Source organism: Oryctolagus cuniculus, chromosome 1 (genome assembly GCF_964237555.1).
Source record: "Oryctolagus cuniculus chromosome 1, mOryCun1.1, whole genome shotgun sequence".
Taxonomy (NCBI): domain Eukaryota; kingdom Metazoa; phylum Chordata; class Mammalia; order Lagomorpha; family Leporidae; genus Oryctolagus; species Oryctolagus cuniculus.
Genome location: NC_091432.1, coordinates 122,153,629 through 122,173,135, shown reverse-complemented (window position 1 = coordinate 122,173,135; position 19,507 = coordinate 122,153,629). Strand labels below are relative to the sequence as shown.

The following is a 19,507-nucleotide window of genomic DNA, read 5'->3' as shown; positions in this document are numbered from 1 at the left end:
TGGACTTTGAATGGGGCCACTGCAGCTGATCTATTTTAGAGATCATCTATAACAAGACTTATGTGAACGGGGCACTTTAGCTTTGCCTTTCAGAAATTTCAACTCCTGGTTGGGGCACACACAACCCATATTGGCAGTGCCTAGGCTGGAGTCCCGGCTGCTTTGCTGCTGATCCAGCTTTCTGCTAATGCACATCATGGGAGCCAGCGGATGATGATGGCACAGTTACTTAGGTCCCTGCCTCCCACCTGGGAGACCCAGATTGAGTTTCAGCCTCTGAGCTTCAGCCTGGCCCAGCTCTTGCTGTTGAGAGCATATGGAGGGTGAACCCACAGATGGAAGATCTCTGTCTCTCACTCTTTCACTTAAAACATTGGAAAAAAGACACAACAAAAATAAAAATATATATCCCAACTCCAATTTCCGATCAGCCCTCTTTCATACAGTCAAGCATCGCATAACAAAGTCTCGGTCAACGACAGACAGAAATCCCTATAGAAGTGGAACCTTCAGGTCACACAGGTCATGGCTATCTTGGTTTGTATAAGAACACACTGATGTTTGCATTTTTTCCAGAAGGTAGTCCTGTGGTTAAGAGATGCGCAATTCTGTCATTATTTCCCTTTCTTTAGGAATTATCTTATTGCGTATCACAGTAAGCGAGAGAAACAAGAAGCCTGAACAGGTGACTGCTCACTGACAGTCTCCTGAGCCCTGATTCAACAGCATCCCTCATCAGAGCCCTTCCCAGAAAAATGGGGCTCCCCTGCAAAAGTCAGGGGACACACAGCATCCACATATTCTGTGAAGAGTGAATCTACTGCATCAGCAACAGGATGGACACAGAGTTACCTTCCCAGCCATTCCCTCTGGCTCAGCTCCCGCCCCACTCCTCCCAGGGACTGAAGCATAATTTAGAGGATAGAAAATGAGGTGTGGTTTGGTGTTACCCCCAACAGTGATGCTATCAGCTTCCCACCTGGATAGCAGCGACAGCTCTCCTCGGTCCGGCCGCTCTGGTGCCAGCGACTGGTGGAGGACGGCCTTTTTCCTAGCTTTCCCTGGCTTGACCACACCCCCCAATTTAAGGAGGCAGCTCTATTAGAAACATTATGGTCTTTGCATCCTCTTTAGCCACCAAGCCGAGGATTCCCGCAGGTAGTTGGAAAGAGACCACAGCCGTGGAGAGAAGCTCACCCGTGGCCCTGGCCCCTTTCTGCACCCTATCTCTCCGGCAAAGTAGTAAGTGAGGTCTGAGTTTCTGCCTACAACCTGTTATTCCATTTTCCTTTGCCTGGCTTTCTTTCTTTTCTTTTTTTTTTCTTTTCCATTCTGTGGAATTAAAGCGTAAATTGATGGGCACTTTCAGGATGCAAACCACTTTTCCTCTTTTCACATCTTTCTAATCCAAATTCGGTTGTTCAAAAATGCTTCCTAACCTGGCTGGAACAGTCTGAAATCCAGACTGCGGCTCATTCTCTTCCTGACTTCAGAAAAAGCAAAATCGTGCACGGTTTTGGATACTCACGGGTGACTGGTCAGAAACTCTTTAGTTTTCTGCACAGACTGGAGCACTTCCAGACTTCCAGCTGCAGTGGGACACTGAGATTTTTGTCTTTTTTTTTTTTTCCTCCTTCACTCCCAGCGAGCCTATTGTTTTACCTTTTTGTGCTTAGTTTTGTTTTTGCCTGGCAGCTTTGTGAATGGCTTTGCTAGAGAGGAAATTGCTACAGGTTTGGATCTGGAAAGCCGAACTAGCTCCTGGGGTGTTTTCCTCTGCCTCAGTTTGCCCGGGTGCTTGTCGGCAGCCCTTGGGGCTTGCACTTCAGCCGCGGTGGGCCGACGTGTGGGCTGGGGGAGGCTGCGGGGCCGGGATGGGGGCACCTCTCCCCCTCCTGAGCCGCGTCTCGGCGGCACTGCCCCGGAGAAGCTGCAGGAGACCGGGCGGCAGCGCCTCTCCATCGGCCGGTGTTGTCTGACAATTCCACTTTGTCACAGGCATCTCTGTTCCCACCTTTGCAAGAGGCATTTTCTGCGGGCTGGGTTACTGAGCGCAAGGCATTTGGTGGCAGGTTTTCCTTACTTCTTTTTTTTTTCATCTCAAGGCCATTTTGCTTCCTCCTTCATACCTCTGCCATGCAACTGAAAAAAGGAGACATTTGTTAAACAACAGGAAATACAGATCCCCAAATGATAACTGGCAGCTCCCTCTGATCTGTGAAAGTACGGACACTCGGACTCTATCAGTTGCGGCTCTGTGTGCCTCGCCTCCTTTTTGTGTCTCCAGAGCGAACCCTGGGCTTGGGCAGGCGCTGGCTGAGCAGGGGGCCGGCAGCCGGGGGGTTACCTTTGCGGCTGACACTCTCACCTGGCCATCCTGGCAGAGGGAAGGGCTAGCGAGGCAGTCAGTGTCTCCTAAGTGCTTTGAAGATGAAAAGGTCTTTTCATGTGTTGAGTGTTGTCGTTATTAATATTAATATTTGAAGGAGCATGCTGCTCCTAATCATAAATCAACAACTCCGTGCTTGCCAACTCGGTAGTGAAATAACACACAGCGCAGCCAGCCACGCAGCCTCTTCCGTCCGGCGCGGGGCCGGACGGGGCCGTCTGTGTCTTAGGGGATCCTTATGCCAAGCAGGCGCGCAGGTCACAGTGCAGAGCCCCGCTGGGGGTGGGGGACGGGTAGAGGGTGTAACCCCTCAACATCTGGTAGTCTGGGACCTCGGACAACCTGCGAGACAGCTTGGAGCTGGGCCAGCTGCCCATCCCAGGTGATAACGGAGTTCAAAGCCGAGTAGGGTCAGAACTGGAAGCCGCACTGGACTTAGAGTCGGGGGGGAGGTGCCCCTACATTTGGCTTCTATTAAACCCCGGCATTGTGACTGAGAGCCAGTTACTGGGTGCCACGGGGCCTTGTTTTCCTCATCACTGAAATGTGAATAATCATTGCTGCTCCACCTAGTTCATGAGGACGAGACAATAGATGTAAATAGCTATGAAAGATCAAAGTGTCGCCAGGTGTGTGGGTGCAGGCTCCTGGGGCAAGCACAGGTTAGGAAGACCCACAACCGGCGCTTACCTTGCTTTCTTGGGGTGCGCAGAGAGATTCAGCGCGCAGACAGCGCCCTGATATCTGGGGTTCTGCTGCACCTCGTAGTTCTGTTTTTTGGTGAACAGAGCTGTTTTCTGCAGCAACGATCCTTTTCAAGTTACCCATTCAGACTTATTCACACTTGTTCTCAATTATTCACATGAAACAGGGGAACGAATGATTATATACCCGAAACTTGGACTTCTTTCTTTCCTCCCTTCCTTCCCTCCCTCCTTCCCTCCCTCCTTCCCTCCCTCCTTCCCTCCCTCCTTCCCTCCCTCCTTTCTTCCTCCCCTCCTTTTCTCCTTTTCTCTCTCCCTCCCTCTCCATCTCTTTCTTTTCTTCTTCTCTCTCTTCTTTCTCTCCTCTTTATGAAAATAAAAAAAAAGTATTCAGTATTTCAGTGAAATTAACATTGTATGCAACAATGTAGTAGGATTTAAGGTGGAGTGGATCCTGTGTTTTTTCAGCCCTGGGAAACAGATATGAAGACATAACATATTTTGCCTTGATCTCAGCCCAAAATCTAGCTTTCCAGGATTCAATCCAGGTGATTCTCTGGATGTGCTACCTGGCGTCCTCCACTTACCCAGCAAGGGTAGCAATCTCAAACACCACTGAGCACGGGTAAACCTGTGCCAGCGCTTGCTCAGGGCTATGGATGGACAGCTTTGTTTGAACTACAGGAAGTGTTGTAGGTGGACACCCGTGTTATCCCCATTGGATGGCTAAGGACTCAGACATGTGACCAGCAGAGTTCATGGTGGGCCCCCCCCACCATTAGAGCCAAGGGAATGTGAGCCCAGAGTGGGTGATTTTTTTTAACTTTTCATTTTAAACTAATTGTGATTTGCATTGCATGTCCTAGGAAGCTAAGTAACAGTCAGTCAGCCTAGGATTTTCTGCTGAGACTGATGATCTACTTCTCTGGGAGACTACTTTGGATCAGGTCTGTTTTCCAAAGGGGAATCTGTAGAGTGACCAGTCACCACTAGGAAGGAAACCTACTGGGTCTAGTTGGTGGAAAAGTAGATCACTCCCTCTCCTAACTAATATCACTTTAACTTTTACTGGGTGCCCAGCCTTGTTTAGGAGCTAGGACTGATACAGAAGAAGGGAGATACAAGTTCCATTTTGAAACTTACATAATTTATTTTAAAATGCAATATTTTACTTGAGAAGATTAAGAACAAAAGACAATAAACTGGTTACCTGATATGACACTGTTTGGGAATAATTGGGGAGTTCAGATGGGAAAAAATCATGTCTAAACAATAAGAAAATATATTTTTGGACTTTTTTTTTCTCAAAAATAGGGTAGATTTGATATTCCAATGACCTTCCTCAAGAACTTAGAAGGGACAATTTGGATACTATTTTCCAAAATAAGAGTCATGGCAGCAAACGTTTAGGCAGACATCAGGGGGAAATTCTCAATGGGGAGAACCCAACGCAGAGATTTTCAGATGTGGAAAAGTTAAAAAAAAAAAAAAGTCAGAGTTTTCATCTTTTTAGAATTTTTTTGAATTTTTCTTTTTGAAATAATTCCAGATGCATAGAAGATTGCAAAACATAGTACAAGGAGCTTCCAAAAGATTTGAGTCTCCTGAAATTGGGAAAAATATAATGCAGATCACTCTGCTAACCTGTCTTTCGGTGCCCTGGTCATCCTTGAGAGTGATGGTGCCCTGCCTCGGGCACAGGGTTGAGAGGCACAGACGGGTCCTGCGCTGTCAGTGTCCCCAGCCCAGGTTCACAGTGCGCCTAAGGTGATCAGGCTTCTGCTCAGCCCCCAGTTTCTTCTCATCTGTTCCTCGGTGGGCTCCGCCCCTTCAACAAGCGCCTGGTTGTAGTTACTGATGAATCTGACCACTCGGGTCCAGACGCTGCCTGGCTACTGGCAGTGAGTTTCTCTGACTGCAGCATCCCCATCACGCAGTGGGAACTTGTTAGACACTCGAGCATCAGGCTGGACCTCAGAGCTGCTGCGTCAGACTACTGTAACCTGATCCTCAGGTGACTGGTATGTGCATCAAAGCTCTAGGGGCACTGCTCTGCAGAGAACGCAAGGACAAAGAAAGTGGGAACAACCAACTGACCTTGCAATATTTTCTGTAGTAGAGCACAACCTGCTTGTATTTACTTCTAGTTGCTAAAGTGTTACAAACAAATGGGCATTGAGATCCAAAAGATGTTGGTTTAACTCTGAAAGCTGCGATACTTGCCATTGATGCCCTTCAGTCTCCTAGAGGCTGTGGCTCGCTCTAAGAAAAATGCTTACTTCTTGGTTTTATGCATCACAATGACACACGGCGACCACCTCTCAGTAGAAATTGTGGCTCTTTTCTCCTGCAAAACTCCTGGCTAAGGCTGCTACTCAAGCTATGATTATGAAAGGAAATCCTTTTTCCATGACTCAAATGCAAGTCCTTAGAAAAAGAGATGAGGGGATTTAGGCCCTGGGATTGTAGCTCTAAGACTCACAGAAAGTCTGCCACCTTGGGCAGTACAAATCACTAATACTATTGACTAGTGAATGTTTTTTAATTGTCAGGCACCACTGATAAAATAGCAGTAAGAATTACTTACTGACTGTTTTATCATGTTTAAAGAATTCTTAGTAAAGTTCTTCTGTTTTGTGTAAGCCTCAATAATCCTGAATGAGTTGGTGCTCTTACACACAGCATTCATACTTTGAGGTGACTTGACTGTGAGCTGAAAGTGCATGAGCAAGGCCTTACACACAGGAAGGAACTCCACAGCCACTGGCTCACCTGTAGTCCATACCCTCTGATCTGTTTATCACCCTGCCAAGCACGTACCCTCTCTGGGGGCTCAGGGCATTTTTTTCCCACTCCAAAATTTATTGAATTTGCAAAAATCCCTCCTTATATTAGAAAGCCAGCAAGCTGTTTAGGATTATACTGAGAAATTGGAACCTTACAATTTGGGCAATAAAACAAATGACTCTCCGCCATGAAAATCACAATCAGACATAGTTCAAGAAGTTGCTTGCTGGATTTGAGAGATCCAAGGCAGCTGGCGTCCTTAAGTTCAGTTACATAGGAGCATCACTAAAACTATCCAAACCCCCTTCATTGTCCTCCCAAGGCCTATCTCTATTTTTGGTGTCTCCTTAAGACCCAGAACCAAGTCTAATTCTAAATGTAAATTTTAGATTATATTCAATGTGCTTCTCTGCATGCTATGATTCAAAAAGCAATTATTTTACAAAAGCTCTTTAGAGATTTCTTTGGCAATAACATTGGGGTAGAGTTGACATTTTTAGTCTTGCAGTCATTCTTTGGATTTGACTTGGCTAAGAATCTCCTATACTGTGACTTCCACTATGTCCATTGTTGTGAAGTAAGAATACTTTAACATCATTCCTTCTACGTATTCTTTTTGGTTTCCAGTTTCTTGGTATAGAAAACAACCCTTCTTTATTTGTTCATTCGGTTATTTGTGAATGCCTACTATGTTCACGGCGCTGAGCATATCCAGAGTCTAACTGGTTTCATGTGTAGAATTTCATGGTTACACGAAAGATCGGAGAAATTGCATGAGGCTGTGGCCACCTTTATTGTAAAACAATTTATTCAGTGTTGCCTCGGATCTTCTAGATGTTCTGATAGGAGGCTGTTGGACTAGAAGTAGATTGATAGTTTCTGAGAAATTTTAGAGGCTGATTGGCATTGTCTTGTTTCAGTTAGCAGGTTTTAATGTAGTCTCTTGCCACTTATGAAAAGTAACACCCCTGTTCCCCTTGTTCATGATGCCTCTCCAGCAGTGTGATGGTGACGGATTTGTTTCCAGTGAGGAGGAAATATATAAAATAATCTACAAAGCACTCAATTTCCTAGCTATTTTGGTACACCAGAGTAAAACTACTTTTTTATTATCTCTTTTTCAGGAGATATTAGTGACTTGCCTTTGAGGGAGGGCAAAACAATATGCAAGTATATCAAAAAGTTCATGGAAATGCCTATTATGAAAAAATGATGCATAGATTTCAAATTGTTTTGCACCCAAATAAACTTATCTTTCAATTTCCTTTTCCTCAAACTTTTTGAAACACCCTCATACACTCTTGTAAAATTATACTGCCATGAGTCCCGGAGACTTACTGAGCTCTGTCGGTTCATACAGGACTTGCTTAATTAGGAGTTGACTTTTTTTGTTTAGAGAGAAATAGGAAGTAAGTTGTGAGTCATTTTCATTTGCATAGGTGTTGGAGAATTAATGATCAGTACAGTTGGGGAGAAATAAGTCTGCAGTGTTGATGATATTGTGAGTTGCTGCTTTGTGAACCTGGTGAAACAGTTGATGGATTGAGTTGAAGACACAGTGGCCAACAGCAAATAATTCAGAACATAGCCTTTGCTGGTCAGTACTGGCTGCTTAAAGCAAGGAGGAGCTGCTTAAAGCAAGGAGTATTTACTATTGTGTTGGGATACTTAGTCAAGAAAAGAGGCTCTTAATAAAGTTAGGAGTGAACAGAGAAATCATCTTCAATTGTCCTAAGCATTTTTCTTGCATATGCATTGTAACTGCGAAGTTTCTCTGGAAGAGGGAGGCAAGTTCAGCTACCTAAATATGAGCTATCTTAAATTTGAGTTCCTGGAGAGTTGGACTTGGTCACTTTTGTGACACTGACAGATGGGAGGAGACATCTACTAAAATGACTTGAGCAATATGAATGAACCTCTCGTAAGTATCAGGAAGAAATCAATGGAAGAGGATTGACAAACTTGTCACTCTGGTATATCTGTTAGTTCAGAGAAAAATGAGATCCTGTTTGTGGTTAACATTGAAAGTCAGCATTGCATGTGAAAACACTTCATAACAGGAGGTGACACTTTTTTTTTTTTTTTTTTTTTTTGCTGTTGTTAAGAAGATATCTTGACCTTCTTGGATACCTTCAGGCACTGCCCAGTACTTAATGCACATTATAATTCTATTTCTAATATAGCATCATCCCTTCATTTAGTCAGCAAACATGTCTACTGTGCACTGTCTAGAAAGATACAGTAACTCATGGGTCAGGAGTGCTGTGACTTTTTTACCCTATTAAGAGTCAGTCCCGGGGAGGAGGACCAAGGACTTCCAAAATAAATAAATAAATAAAGCTACAGCTTTATTTCCCTGTTCTATTCCTCACATGCAATTTTCATCTCTAGCATATATTTTAGTCATTATTCCAGGCCTGTGAAACTAATATGAAGACTAAAGGGTAAATTCAAGTTGAAAACACAATTGCTCTGTCAGTGGGGGTGTAATGTTGGTTTATCTGTTGTGGAAGGCAATTTGTCAATACATATTCAAATATGGAATGTACAGTCTGTCCCAACAATACTACTTCTAGGCATTTGATGAGTATATAAAATATGTTAGGAATTTTATAGGATTTGGGACAGATTAATTATGTAGTAATAAGGGACTCATTAAGGAAGAATGATGCATATATACAATAGAATGATTGTCAGTCATAAATTTCAGGACATAGGAGGGTAGTTCAAAAAGTCTATGAAAAATGGAATTAAAAAAGTTTTTTAGAGCAAACATCCTTGAAATCCATACATAGATTTCTTGGTAATCTGCATTTTCCATGAACTTTTTTTTTTTTTTTTTGACAGGCAGAGTGGACAGTGAGAGAGAGAGACAGAGAGAAAGGTCTTCCTTTGCCGTTGGTTCATCCTCCAATGGCCGCCGCGGCCGGCGCGCTGCGGCCGGCGCACCGCGCTGATCCGTTGGCAGGAGCCAGGAGCTTTTCCTGGTCTCCCATGGGGTGCAGGGTCCAAGCACTTGGGCCATCCTCCACTGTACTCCCGGGCCACAGCAGAGAGCTGGCCTGGAAGAGGGGCAACCGGGACAGAATCCGGTGCCCCAACCGGGACTAGAACCTGGTGTGCCGGCGCCGCTAGGCGGAGGATTAGCCTAGTGAGCCGCGGCGCCGGCCCCATGAACTTTTTAAAAAATATTTATTTAGTTATTTGAAGGGCAGAGTTACAGAGAGAGGGAAAGACAGAGAGAAATGTCTTCATTTGCTGGTTCACTCTCTAAGTGGCTGCAATGGCCAGAGCTGAGCTGATCCGAAGCCAGGAGCCAGGAGCGTCTTCTGGGTCTCCCACGTGGGTGCAGGGGCCCAAGCACTTGCACCATCCTCTGCTGCTTTCCTAGGCCATCAACAGAGAGCTGATTGGAAATAGAACAGCCAGGACTCGAACCAGCTCCCAGATGGGATGTTAGTACTGCAGGCTGCAGCTTTACCCACTATGCCACAGCGCCGGCCCCTAGGAAGATAATTAATATCATGAAAGTTATATTGTGATCACATATGTGTATTACATCTCTATTTATGGAGATACATTAAAACTACCCAGAAGAATGTTGAATAAGATATTAGCATGGGCCGGCGCCGCGGCTCACTAGGCTAATCCTCCGCCTTGCGGCGCCAGCACACCGGGTTCTAGTCCCAGTCTGGGCGCCGGATTCTGTCCTGGTTGCCCCTCTTCCAGGCCAGCTCTCTGCTGTGGCCAGGGAGTGCAGTGCAGGATGGCCCTAGTGCTTGGGCCCTGCACCAGCATGGGAGACCAGGATAAATACCTGGCTCCTGCCATCAGATCAGTGCGGTGCGCCGGCTGCAGTGTGCTGACGGCGGCCATTGGAGGGTGAACCAACGGCAAAGGAAGACCTTTCTCTCTGTCTCTCTCTCTCACTGTCCACTCTGCCTGTCAAAAAAAAAAAAAAAAAAAGATATTAGCATGATTATCTCTAGTTGGTAGGACTTCAGATTATTTTCATATTCAGTTAGACTTTTCTGTATTTTTTTAAAGATTTATTTATTTATTTGAAAGTCAGAGTTACACAGAGAAAGAAGGAGAGGCAGAGAGAGAGAGAGAGAGGTCCTCCATCTGATGGTTCACTCCCCAATTGGCCACAATGGCCAGAGCTGTGCCAATCCAAAGCCAGAAGCCAGAAGCTTCTTCCAGGTCTCCCACACCGGTGCAGGGGCCCAAGGACTTGGGCCATCTTCCACTGCTTTCCCAGGCCATAGCAGAGAGCTAGATTGGAAGTGGAGCAGCCAGGACTCGAACCAGTGCCCATATGGGATGCTGGCACTGTAGGCAGTGGCTTTCCCTGCTACGCCACAGCGCCAGCCCCACTTTTCTGTATTTTCTAATTGTTGCAATAGACTTTTCTGTATTTTTTAATTCTTGCAATAAGTATGTATTTTTTTGGCAAAAACAATCTCAAAAGGAATCTTTTCTGAAGTATCTTTTATTGGATTATTTACCTAAAGCCACAGCCTTTCCTTTAGAAGCACAAACCCCAGAATGGAAAGCTTAACTGATGTCAGAGTTATCTAGAAATACAGCCAAGCAGGGTCAGAGTTGATGTGACTCAGATTCAGCCTTGCTTAAGGCCTGTCTCCTGAATGCCTAATCCGCTGCCGGGGCCTGCAACATCCCTGTCATTCCCGAACGTTCCTTCTTTGCTGCATCGCTGCACTTACCACTGGTGAGATCCGGGTACCAGGAAGGGCAGCCTGCACATCCCAGGCCTGTGGCAGGTGGGAGGCTGGAGAATGCCAGCGTCCTTTAGGAAGGTCAGACTCTAGAGTCCAACGCAAATCTCATTCTGAGTTGTTGGACGTGAGACACTCCTGTAACCACATGGCCCCTTTTTGTCCCCTCTGTGGTCGATCATTTTTGTCCCTAAGATCGAGCTGAGGATTGATAAGCACAGATGAAGGTGTTGAAGACCTAGACGGTGGTCTCAGCAAGGCCACTTCCCAGCGTGGCTGTACCCTTTCTCCCCATTCATCAGGGGGAGGGCTGAACGAGTTAGAGCATGTGTGTAAGTTTTCTTTTTCTATTTTTTTTTTTTTTTTGACAGGCAGAGTGGACAGTGAGAGAGAGAGACAGAGAGAAAGGTCTTCCTTTGCCGTTGGTTCACCCTCCAATGGCCGCCGCGGCCGGCGCACCGCGCTGATCCGATGGCAGGAGCCAGGTGCTTCTCCTGGTCTCCCATGGGGTGCAGGGTCCAAGCACTTGGGCCATCCTCCACTGCACTCCCGGGCCACAGCAGAGAGCTGGTCTGGAAGAGGGGCAACCGGGACAGAATCCGGCGCCCCGACTGGGACTAGAACCCGGTGTGCCGGCGCCGCAAGGCAGAGGATTAGCCTAGTGAGCCACAGCGCCAGCCATGTGTAAGTTTTCTAAGTTAGACTCCTATAGTCCATAACTATTTGTGTGCCCTCTGGCTACCAAACACTGGTCTAGGATGTTGGGATGCGGAGTGAAAACGAAGCCCCTGTTCTGGGGAAGCTGACATTCCAGTGGGACAGGACCGGGGGAGACAAGCATCTTTTTCATAGTTGCGGGTGGGGGTCCAGTGCTGCCATTTGTAATGGGCAGTGGGGACAAGCTTGTGTGATAACCTGATGTATAACAGCTGTGTTGAATAGAAGGACGCGGTTTTCACTTAGGAACGGATCCAGAAACCAAGTGACTATTTCATGTGGATCTTATTTTTTTTCTTCTAATATTTATTTATTTACTTGAGAGAGAGAGAGTTACAGGCAGAAAGAGACAGAAAGAGAGAGAGAAGTCTTCCATCCAATGGTTCACTCTCCAAATGGCCACAACAGCTGAAACTTTGCCGACCCAAAGCCAAGAACCAGGAGCTTCTTCCAGGTCTCCCATACAGGTGCAGGGGCCCAAGGACTTGGGCCATCTTGTACTGCTTTCCCAGGCCATAGCAGAGAGCTGGATCGAAAGCAGAGCAGCCGGGACTAGAACCGGCGCCCATGTGGGATACAGCGCCGCCGGTGGAGGATTAACCTACTGCACCACAGCGTGGGCTCCTCATGTGGATCTTTATTCAGATCTGCAAGTTGCTCAGGCTCTCTGATTTGAGAAACAAACATATTCTCACATGACCCACCTCTTACATCTCTGTACTTAAGAGACCACTCATTCATTCACAGATGAAAAAAAGAATGATTTCTGTTCTGCCCCGTGGTCTGTCTTAACTGACAGAAATGCAAAAATGAAAGAGGCACGGCGCCTACCTCCAATAGTGCAGAATTCAGGGGCAGACACAAATGGACAGGTATGCAACAGTGTGATAGGCGCTGGAAGTGTGAGGGGCTTCAAAAGCTTCATGGCAAAGGCACATTCTCTTTTAAGTTTCCATTTTCCCACCCACTGCTGGAGGCACCCTTGTGCGCTTGGGCGAGTGGGAGAAGGAACCGGCAGCCCCAGCCGGGCGAAGGGTGGTTCAGGAAGGATTCCAGGCAGCGTGGCCCTCAGACGAGCATGTGCACCCGAGGAGGAAGGCTGTCCTGGTCCTGAGGTGGCCGCGTCTAGGTGGGCTTTTCTAGAAGGAATGAGGCAGTGGGGAGGGCAGGCAAGTGAGAGAGGCACCCAGAGCTTAAGAGAACATCAGAGGGGGCCGGTGCTGGGGCGTAGCTGCTGCCTGTCGTGCTGGCATCCCATATGGGCGCTGGTTGCTCCACTTCCAATGCAGCTCTTTGCTATGGCCTGGGAAAACAGTAGAAGATGGCCCAAGTCCTTGGGCCCTTGCACCCGTGTGGGAGACCTGGAAGAAGCTCCTGGTTCTTGGCTTTGGATCGGCCCAGCTCCAGCCATTGCAGCCATTTGGGGAGTGAATCAGCAGATGGAAGACCTCTCTCTCTCTCTCTGCCTCTCTGTAACTCTGCCTTTCAAATAAATAAATAAATGTTTAAAGAGAGAGGGAGAGAACAGCAGAGTTCTGTGTCTGGGGGTGGAGGGTTAGGGGTGCGGAGAGAAGGGGCTGGGGAGGTGGGGGAGCATGGAGGGCAAAGCAAACGTAGCTGGGGCTTGACTGTCTCACACTGGACGCACGTCCTCTCTGCTCAGCATTCGTGGAAAAAGAACTGAGCTCTCCGTGACCCTCTGTTACCGAGTGTTCAAATCATTTCCACACCCAGACAGTTCTGCGGCTGCTTCTCAGCTGGGGAGGCCACCTTAAAATCACACAGGTGGTTTGCATTTAGGTCTCGAACATGTGCGATGCCAAGACAAAAAGTTGGTCCAGCTCATGTGCGAGCAGCTGTCACGTGGGAGGAACTCGTCTCCGGCCAAATCCGAAAAGGGGAAAAATGCACCCCTCCTCCGCCAAGTGCTCCTTTTTTCTTCTTTTGAAAGTATTTGCGTCTCCAGCAGCTGCTCTGTGTCACTATCTACAAGTGGAAAAGGGAGGGTTCTTTTTTGCTTTCTCCAAAAAAATAATAGAGCAGCAATCCGTTTCTGTCCCAGAGTTATTTCCTGAGATGAGAGCCCCTGAGAGCGCTGGCAACTCCCTCTTCTGAGCTTCCTCCCTGGGCAAAGGGCTGGTCCCCAAGGGAGGTGTCGTTCACGCAGTCTTAGCTTCCAGAATACGGTCCAGCACAGAATGCACCAGATGTTGGGCCAGAGGTTTCCTCCCTCATTCTGTCAACTGGAAGAGAAAATATATTTCCCCTGAACCTTTTTCCAAGTGTGTTGTGATGAGGGGGAGTGAGGCCTGGCCGGCAGACAGAAACTCTTGGTGTCTTTGAGGACGCGGCTGCCAGCTCCAAATATCCTTTCTGCTCCACGTGTTGCAGAGGGGTAAGCATCCAGGAGGGCAGAGGTTCCGTGCTGCTTAGGGGCGGCTAGGGATGATGCATGGGGCCGTGTGGTGACACCTGGCTCTGCGGGCTCTTCCACGACTTCCCGCTCTCTGCGCCCAGCAGACCTGACTGTGGCTTGTTTTTCCCATGTTGCTGGCAAACCGCGTTTCACATTATGTTCTAGTTCGATAGGGTTTGTCTTCTCCATTGTGTAAGCATAGTCGCTGTCCTTTTTTTCAGTTTGGTCCTGGCTCTGATAGAATCCATAGGCCACAAGTTCAGGAATCACTGTTGACCCGTGTGTCTCCAGAGTCCAGAACAGGGCTTGGAACGTAGGAGGTGCACAGTAATTATTTACTGAATGGATAAACAAGCTCCTGACAAAGGAAGCCTACTGCATGATTGATGCATGAATAACAGGGCTGGGAGGACTCGGAGGCCCTTGGGACTTTGGGGAAGGAAATCAGAGGTTGAATGGCTTCCACGAAGTAGCATTCCGCTACCCCTGGATATCTGCAGAGACTTTAAGTTGTCCTGCAGGATGCTGGAGGGCTGAGCAATGTTTCCATGGAGACATCTGATGATGGGGTTGCCATTCTGAATATGACACCACCAGTGTAAGTAACGTGTGTCATCCATGAGTAGTCAAAACGTTGAGCCGGCCACAGCGTGCCGGCCGTGGTGGCCATTGGAGGGTGAACCAACGGCAAAGGAAGACCTTTCTCTCTGTCTTTCTCTCTCACTGTCCACTATGCCTGTAAAAAAAAAAAAAAAAAAAAAGTTGAAGCAGGGTGGTCATTTGGCACAGCAGCTGGGATGCCTGCATCCCAGATTGGAGTCCCTGGGTTTGAGTCCTAACTCTCGCTCCTGATTCCAGCTTCCTACTAATGTGTACCCTGAGAGACAGCTGGTGGTAATTCAAGTACATGGTTCCCTGCCACATACATGGGAGACCTGGACAGAGTACTTGGTTCCTGGCTTCAGCCTGGCAGAGCCCTGGCTGTTGTAGGCATCTCAGGAGAGAGTCAGCAAATGGGGTGCCCTTCGTTTTGCCTTTCAAATAAATAAAATAAATTGATAATAATTTTTAAACCAATTTTTTAAAGATTTTTAAAAAATTAATTTGAGAAGTAGAGTTACAGACAGTGAGAGAGAGAGAGAGACAGAGAGAAAGGTCTTCCTTCTGCTGGTTCGCTCCCCAAATGGCCACAACAGCTGGAGCTGCACCGATCTGAAGCCAGGAGCCAGGTGCTTCTTCCTGGTCTCCCACATGGGTGCAGGGGCTCAAGCAGAGAGCTGGATCAGAAGAGGAGCAGCTGGGACTTGAACCAGCACCCAAATGGGATGCCGGCACTGCAGGCAGAGGTTTAACTTACTGTGCCACAGTGCATCCCCAATAATAATTTTTTAAAAAAGAACTTTGAATTTTGGGGATGCATAGTTTGATGATGACCCATTAGGACTGTAAAGCTTGAATTTGAGATTTTGAATAAGGAATTCTTCTGTGGGAAAAAAGGATTATTGAATTCTTGGAGACCATCCTCAAGATACCTGGTCAGGACAGCTGGGTATATACTCAATTGCAATATCTTCAACTCACTCTTATTTTATGCCCTGTGTCCAGCAACCATCTGAGACACTGTAGCTGCTCACTATTTTGGAAACAAACCCCATAGAGATGATGACTGAAGCAGAAGTCAACAAGGTCCTTGGGCTAGAATCCTTTTGTTGTGGGGGATACTGCGGTCCCCAGTTGGATTTATGCCAAGTTCATGTCTCAGCCTAAGAGATGAATTCGAAGCAGAGACATAGATAAAGTGAGCAGGGTTTATTTTAAGAGCTTAAAGAAATAGTACACACTCAGAAGTGAATGCAGGCCGCCTCAGGAAGAGAATTACTCAGACTCCATTCCAGTGAAGTCCTTTAATGGTACTCTAATTGAATATGCAAATACAGTTGAGTCTAGCACGGTCCAGCGTGCATGATGACATCTGGGATGAATTCATAGCTCCTTACGGAGCTCGGCATACACGGCTTCATCATGGCATCTTCTTCATGATGGAGGAGGCACAAGTGCATCATGGGAAGTTGGGAGTGCTGAGTTGGCATGGAAGGGTGGAGTTTGCTTCGTGGTGCAGGGCTAAAGCACAGAGACTACTGGAAGCCTCTCGGCTCCTTTGTCCCTCACTAACTCCCTGCCTAGCCATGTCCCTTTGATCTCTTTCTACTACTCAGCTTTGCCAACTCAGAGCTCCTCCTGAGAACTGGTTTCCTGCAGTTCAAGTCCTGGAAGAAACTAGAGAATGAAATCTTGGTTAGCATAGCTGAACTATCCAGAATCCGTAGTTAACCTGTTTTTTAAAAAAAATTAATGTTATTTTGACTGTGTTCTGCCTCTGGGAGAACCATAAAAAGACAAAATAGTGGGGCCAATGCTGTGGCGTAGTGGGATAAGCCTCTGCTTGTGGGCGCCGGCATCCCATATGGGCACCAGTTCTAGTCCCGGCTGCTCCACTTCCGATCTGGCTCTCTGCTATGGCCTGGGAAAGCAGTGGAAGATGGCCCAAGTGCTTGGGCCCCTGCACCCACCTAGGGGACCCAGAGGAAGCTCCTGGCTCCTGACTTCTGATCGTCTCAGCTCCGGCCATTGCGGCCATCAGATGGGAGAATTTTCTCTCTGTGTCTCCTTTTTCCTCTGTAACTCTACCTCTCAAATAAATAAATAAAATTAAAAAGACAAAATAGTTAAAATAACACAGTTCTGGGTTAGGTCTTTAGAAGGGTTTTGGCTTCCATCCCTCACCTTTGTGCTGGTCATGGCTCTTTGACCGTAGCTCTGAGTCAGCATAATCTTACATGGCCAAGCCTGTTTAGTTGTATCATTTACACACACAAGTAGTTCAAAAAGTCCACAGAAAACGTGGATTATGATAGAGTTATGCGTGGATTTCAAAATTGTTTGTACAAAAATAAGCTTATCTTTAAAAATTTTATTTATTTTCACATTACTTGAGAGTTAGTGGGGGGGGGGAAGAGAGAGAAAGAGAGAGAGAGAGAGAGATGCAGAGAGATCTTTCATCTGCTAACTTACTTCCTAAATGCCCACAATAGCCAGGCAGCCAGGGCTGAGCCAGCCTAAAGCCAGGTGTCTGGAATTGGATCTCAGTATCCCACATGGGTGGCTAGGACACAATTGCTTGAGGCGTCATCTGCTGCCTCCCCAGAGTATGCATGAGCGAGAAGCTGGATCAGAAGCAGCGAGGAACTGGAACTTCAAGTACTCCAATATGGGATGTGGGTGTCCCAAGTAGCATTTTAAATGCTGTGCCAAGTGCATGCCCCATAAAATTATCTTTTAGTTCCATTTTACTTGAACTTTGTGAAGTCCCCGCATACATTTCATACATATGAAGAGTGACAGATCCATCAGCTATCATGTGGCATCAGGATAGCAAACCAAAACTGCAAATTAAACATATAGACACAGCTTAGTGGAACATGTCAGTTGCTTTATGAGTTAATAAGAATAAAGGAAAAGAACAGACAAGTACAAACTGAGAAGCAGTGATGCTGAAATATCATTTCCCAAGATTAGAAAATTGGCCTCTGGATGATATGATTAAGAACTGAATCGTCTAAAACATTCAAGAAAGGAGTTTTTCAAAACAGGGTATAGCACTGAATTTGCGCAAGTGTGTGAACTGATGCACTTTGGAAAGCATTTAGGTCAACAGTGATGTTTGCAATAGAAACGATTTGCCTGATGACCAGCAGCTAGCTGGAAAATCCCTTCAGCCAGAACATTCTTCAAGCATTTGAGGCCTTCAGGTTCCCAGTGCAGACAATAGCTCTCAACAGGAGTTATGTAATGTCCCTTCTCCTTCCCCAGATGAGAGCTGGTCACTCCCGTGTGCACAACTTCCCCCGAGTGTACAGCTTCTTGCTGCACCCTGGGGACTGGTTCACTTGACTCTCCATTTCCCCAGTCCTTTCTTAACTAGTTTGCACCACGACTGTAGGTTGAGCGCCTGCTCTGTGCCAGGCCTGGTTGGGACAGAGCGAGGGTGGTACACGGAGAGGAAGACACAGACCCTTCTGAGATTCCTCCACTGCTCCTTGTCTGTAGCACGTGGACACCATCCGTCACCCCGCCCAGATTGCAGCCAGGGCCCTGCGCTGTGTCTGGGGTTGCTCCCCTGTGTGTAGGAGATTGGTCTCTTCTGTCTTGCTTCCTTTCAGTTGCCTTCTCTGACACAGAAAGAAGGGAACGGAATGGTTTCTAAGGAGACCCCTAGTTCAGATTCACTCTCTTCTCGTGGGTTCTGGTGCTTGGACTAGAGGCTCAGCAAATGCTTTCTCCCACCCAGGTGCTGAGAGCAGGATGAGCTACTTTGTGGATTCCACGGTGAGCGGCCCTGTCCCTTATGCAATGGCCCGTCCTGCAGTGGTGGTAAGTTTCGGGATCTTCCCTGCCCTCTCCTTGCCCACCCAGCCTGCTCCTTGCCTCCCCTGGCTGTCCGCGTCTTGGCCTTTCCTGCACTGAGAAGCCATGGACCTGAACTCCAAGATTGACATCAACTTTGAACGTTTTAGAGGAGTTCACTTGTGTGATTATGCGTCTTTCTATCAGCACACAAAGTAAAAAAAATCCACGCTGAGGATGTCTGAGTTTCTGCAACTCAGACCCGAATTAATAGTTAAAGCCAGCTGCTCTCCACTTCTCACTTCACCTGGCAAAGGTTTTTCATGGATCGATGTCCCTTGGACCTATTCATGTTATCGTTTACTTATTTTTGGCTTCAGGCACAACAGCTAAGTAACATGATTTCTGATCACAGAATTAGAAAGTGGAAATGAAATGTGATGGTAAGTTTATGGGAAACTTTTATGAATCCTAAATGAGAGGAATAAAGGGAACTTTAAAATAGGACCAGATAAGGGCAGGTATTGTTGCACAGTGGATTGAACCATTGCTTGCGATGCTGGCATCTGATACTGGAATGCTGGTTCGAGCCCCAGCTACAAATCTCTGTTAATGTATCCTGGGAGCCAGCAGAGGATGGCTCAGGTGTTTGAGTTCCTGCTACCCACAGGAGAGAACTAGATGGAGTTCCTGGCTCCTGGCTTTAACTATTGCCACAATCTGGGGAGTGAACTAGCAGACAGAAGATGTCTGTGCATTTCAAATGAATAAATAAATCTTAAAGATAAAAATAAGATTAGATAAAGTTTTTGCTCAACCTATATGCTGATCAGTAGAAATGTTTCAGTTCCTTAAAAATAGGGAATTAAAAAATTAACTGAAAACAAGAGTGTATAGTGCTGTCGTTGGTCAATTCCAACATTAAATCAACCTGTAATGTTAGAAGATGTGTCATTAACTGCTCCTTGGAAATTCTATGTTTTTACGCAAAGATAGCCTCCATAAATGTTGAATTTATTTTTATCTTACTCTGAAAACAGACAGACAAGTTGTTGTCATTATTAACTCTTCCTAGAACCTTTGTAGGTCTAAACAGAGACCAGTTAACCACAGCTTTCTCTTCTTTGTTTTCTAAAAAAAAAAAAAATTGTTTATTTATTTGAGAGGCAGAGAGAGAGACACACACACACACACAGAGCGAGAGAGCGAGCTAGAGAGTGAGTTCTCCCATCCAGTGGTTTACTCCTCAGATGCCCATCTGCGTGAGCCGTCACTGCTGCCCTCCCACGCTCTGCTTGGGCAGGAAGCTGCAGTCAGGTGCTAGACTAAGAAATCAAACCCAGCTACTGCA

The 19,507-nt window shown here is 46.7% G+C and overlaps 1 protein-coding gene across 2 annotated transcripts in view; it reads left to right on the top strand.

Moving 5' to 3' along the window:
* Positions 1-1,097: 1,097 nt before the first annotated feature.
* Positions 1,098-19,507, top strand: part of ETS1 (ETS proto-oncogene 1, transcription factor) — a 135,249-nt gene continuing 116,839 nt past the window's right edge. The window contains exons 1-2 of one of the 2 annotated variants that reach the window (XM_051842815.2): positions 1,098-1,242; positions 18,101-18,183. In XM_051842815.2, the coding sequence (XP_051698775.2) occupies positions 1,113-1,242; positions 18,101-18,183 (213 nt within the window). In that variant the 5' untranslated portion in view covers positions 1,098-1,112. Of the gene's footprint in view, positions 1,252-18,100; positions 18,184-19,507 lie in introns of both variants that reach the window. The other variant, XM_051842861.2, reaches the window with a different exon arrangement.